The 3091-nt window shown below is 41.2% G+C and overlaps 1 protein-coding gene across 1 annotated transcript in view; it reads right to left on the reverse strand.

Moving 5' to 3' along the window:
• The window catches only part of ANKS6 (ankyrin repeat and sterile alpha motif domain containing 6), a gene marked incomplete at its 5' end in the record, with an annotated part of 36465 nt that extends 35840 nt beyond the window's left edge, over positions 1-625 (reverse strand). Inside the window, one exon of the mRNA XM_029085031.1 lies at positions 126-625. Coding sequence (XP_028940864.1) covers positions 126-625 — 500 coding nt within the window. The remainder of the gene's footprint in view (positions 1-125) is intronic.
• Positions 626-3091: the final 2466 nt, after the last annotated feature.

Consider the following 3091-nt stretch of genomic DNA (forward strand, 5'->3'; position numbering starts at 1 on the left):
ATATTTCAAAAAGAATCTAGTTACAAATTATAAAGAACATCGTATACAGACAAAATAACCCCTTCAGTTTCTAAAAATGCAATCAAAACTTCAAGAAAGCAAAACAAAAACCAAACACTCCATACCTGCCTGTGGTCTGATCGTTGTGAGAGATTCTAGGTAGTCCTTCATGTCTTTGTGTTTGAAGCCAACAGAGATTTCAAAAGGTGTTTTATGTAGTACATTCAGGTGATCAGGATTGGCACCCTTCTCCATGAGCTGCTGTGCCAAGCTCACCTTTCCACTAACAGCTGCCAGCATTAAAGGACTCCAGCCCATAGTCTTCACAGTGTAATTACAATCAGCTCCCCAGTCTAATAACAGATGTACCACTGCCTCATGTCCATGCTGAGCAGCTGCCATTAGTGGAGTGATATCAGGAAGGTCGTCTCTGCTGCTGTTAAGTACACTTGTGCTAAAATGGTCATAATTGTCTACAAAAGCTCCGGATTCCAGCAACAATTTCACCATGCTGACATGGCCACCTCTGGAGGCCATAGTGAGGACACTGGCTCCCAACTTATTCTGTGCATTGAGATCAGCACCATTCTCCAGCAAGATGTGAGCCACGCTTAGATGTCCGAATCTTGAGAGAAAGAGAGATAAAGAGAAGAATTAACACCTTGGATGGCAGAGGTTTCTCAAAGAAAACCAACATACACTGAACACAGAAATTTGTTAGAGTAAAAACTTCAAAGAAGAAGAAAGTAAAAAAGGAAAAAGACCATTTTATGAACAAGATAGCAAATCCTCTGTATTTGCATCATCCCTTGCTTTCCAGTTGTGAACCATCAATGAACACCCACAATGGAAGAAGGCTCAGAGAAGACAAGCACATGCCCATGAAGCTCAGGGAAGAACATAGCGAGTGGCCACAGCTGTTGTAAGGAGAGCTGAACTTCTCTCAACACAAAGGGGACCAGAGAGAGCCTTTGTTTTACAGAAACGGTTCTGTCAGTAGAGTGGGACAACTGGCTGTATGAACGGCCTCCCCTGAAACAATCAATAGAAAATATTCTCTTCCTGAGTCAGACAGACCAGCATGGGGGAGGTATCTATGCAGCTCAGCCAAACACAGAGCACCAAAACTGAGCAATCAGCAAAAATAATTTTGAAGGCAACAAAGGGCTTGAGCTGGCTTCTGGCCACATACTCCTTCCTGGAATGGACGCCCACCATCATGATGATGAGCATACAGGGACTGGTAAAGGGTGTGCTCTTTGTCTTGTGGTTCAACTGTGTGTTGCAGTTGCTATGTTAGGTTTGTATTATTATTTCAGGAGATTGCTGTATCACTAGGCTAAATCAAATCCTGTGTGACATCAAGTATCTCGCAATAAGGAAACTTGGTATTAAAGCATTAAAACCTTCCTGTGTGGAATATCTGAAAGAACTTGGTCAGAACATTTAACTCTGACACCAGTTTCACCAGTAACTCAGCTTTGATACCACTTGACTATCAGAGGCTCTGGTAGTTTGTCAGTAAACAAGAGACAACCATGCAAGCCATACACCCAACCAGCTGGCTAATCCTGAGAAAACTGAAAACTTTTATGGTTCCTCAGCTGAGGAATTCCATATTTAATAAACACAATACATTGACAAGATGTGTACTTTTTGCTCTTGTTGCACATTGCTATACTTCTGTGGAGTGTCTACCACAACCAAACTTTGATCCTGAAAGCAGCCCTTGCAGACTGCAGCAAAGCAAACGTCAGTTGAGGGAATCCCAAAGAATGCTACTAACCACTAACAGCAGACAGGAGACCAAAAATCCCTAGCTGCCTTTCAGAAAGGACATCGTTGCAGAAGGAAGCCTCTAGGGTCTGTCCAGTCCCTAGGTCTATCCTGGTAGCCTTCACTGTGTCACCTCAGTAGAACCTGCAACCACTGCAGGCATGATTAATTTTATGCATATATGCTATCTCCTGTCCAATTTCAACAGGACTAACCACAGCCAGAAAATTAAACACATACGTAGTTTGAATGCTACATTTGTACAAACACTATGCTTCCTTTTTGGTTATTCATTAAAAAGAAAAAAGAAACATGTTCTTCCACTTTATGCTTTCTCCACAGGTTTCAATGATATCTACTGTACTTTTCAAATGGCAGCAAGTCATTTCTTTAAAACAGTGAGAGGATTATACTGATTTGAGTTTATTGTTTTTAGAGAATGAGCGTATGGTTTTCATTAAGGGGAAAAAAAAAATCTAAGAATGTTTCTGCAACTTCTTTTTTTTTTTTTTTAACCTTCATAAAATAACAAAATTGTTGAACCTTGTCTTCCTTGTTCTTACTGGAAAACCAGCTGTGTGACTCATTCTTTGGGAACTTTCTATGGGCTTCAAATGAAAAAAAAAAAAAATGTTGATCTTGAAACACTCTTTTCTTCCACATATTTTAATATGTTATGAAGCATTAAAAAAAAAAAAAAATCTCCTCTCAATTAAGCATTCAATTATAGGAAAGCATTGCCCTCCAACCTTGCAAAACATGTCTGTAAACCCAGAGGGTACTTGTATACGTAAAGATAAGTACAACCGTGAGCATTAGCAACACGGGTACCTCCCACAGCCCAGCAGTGGCTTACACAAAGCGCAGCGTCATTGATGCAGAAAACAATCCAGTTTTCCCATTAAAAACCTCAGCAATGATTTTCCACATCCTCCAGTGAGCCACTTAGGAAAATAGGGAACAGCCAAGTGAAATGAATTATTTATGTTTGCTTCAGCATGTTTTATGTCAGAGGTGACTCTTTAACAGGCAGGTAAGACACACACATACCAAAAAAAAAAAAGGGGGGGGGGGCAGAAAATTAAATACGGGTGTGTATGTGCCTTACACAGCAGGAACGAGGGGAGCTGTTTTCACGTCCAGGTTACCTCTGACAATGATTCTGCACTGGCCTTACCCAAGACATAACGTGCACAGCTTCAACCTCCACATCCTCAGCATGGAAAAATGAAAACCTAAAGCCCCAACGCAATACTTACCCAAATTTAAACTCGACAACCCCTCCTCACCCACCCCCGGGAAGGTAACAGGTGAC

Source organism: Antrostomus carolinensis, unplaced genomic scaffold, assembly GCF_000700745.2.
Source record: "Antrostomus carolinensis isolate BGI_N321 unplaced genomic scaffold, ASM70074v2 scaffold36305, whole genome shotgun sequence".
Classification (NCBI taxonomy): Eukaryota; Metazoa; Chordata; class Aves; order Caprimulgiformes; family Caprimulgidae; genus Antrostomus; species Antrostomus carolinensis.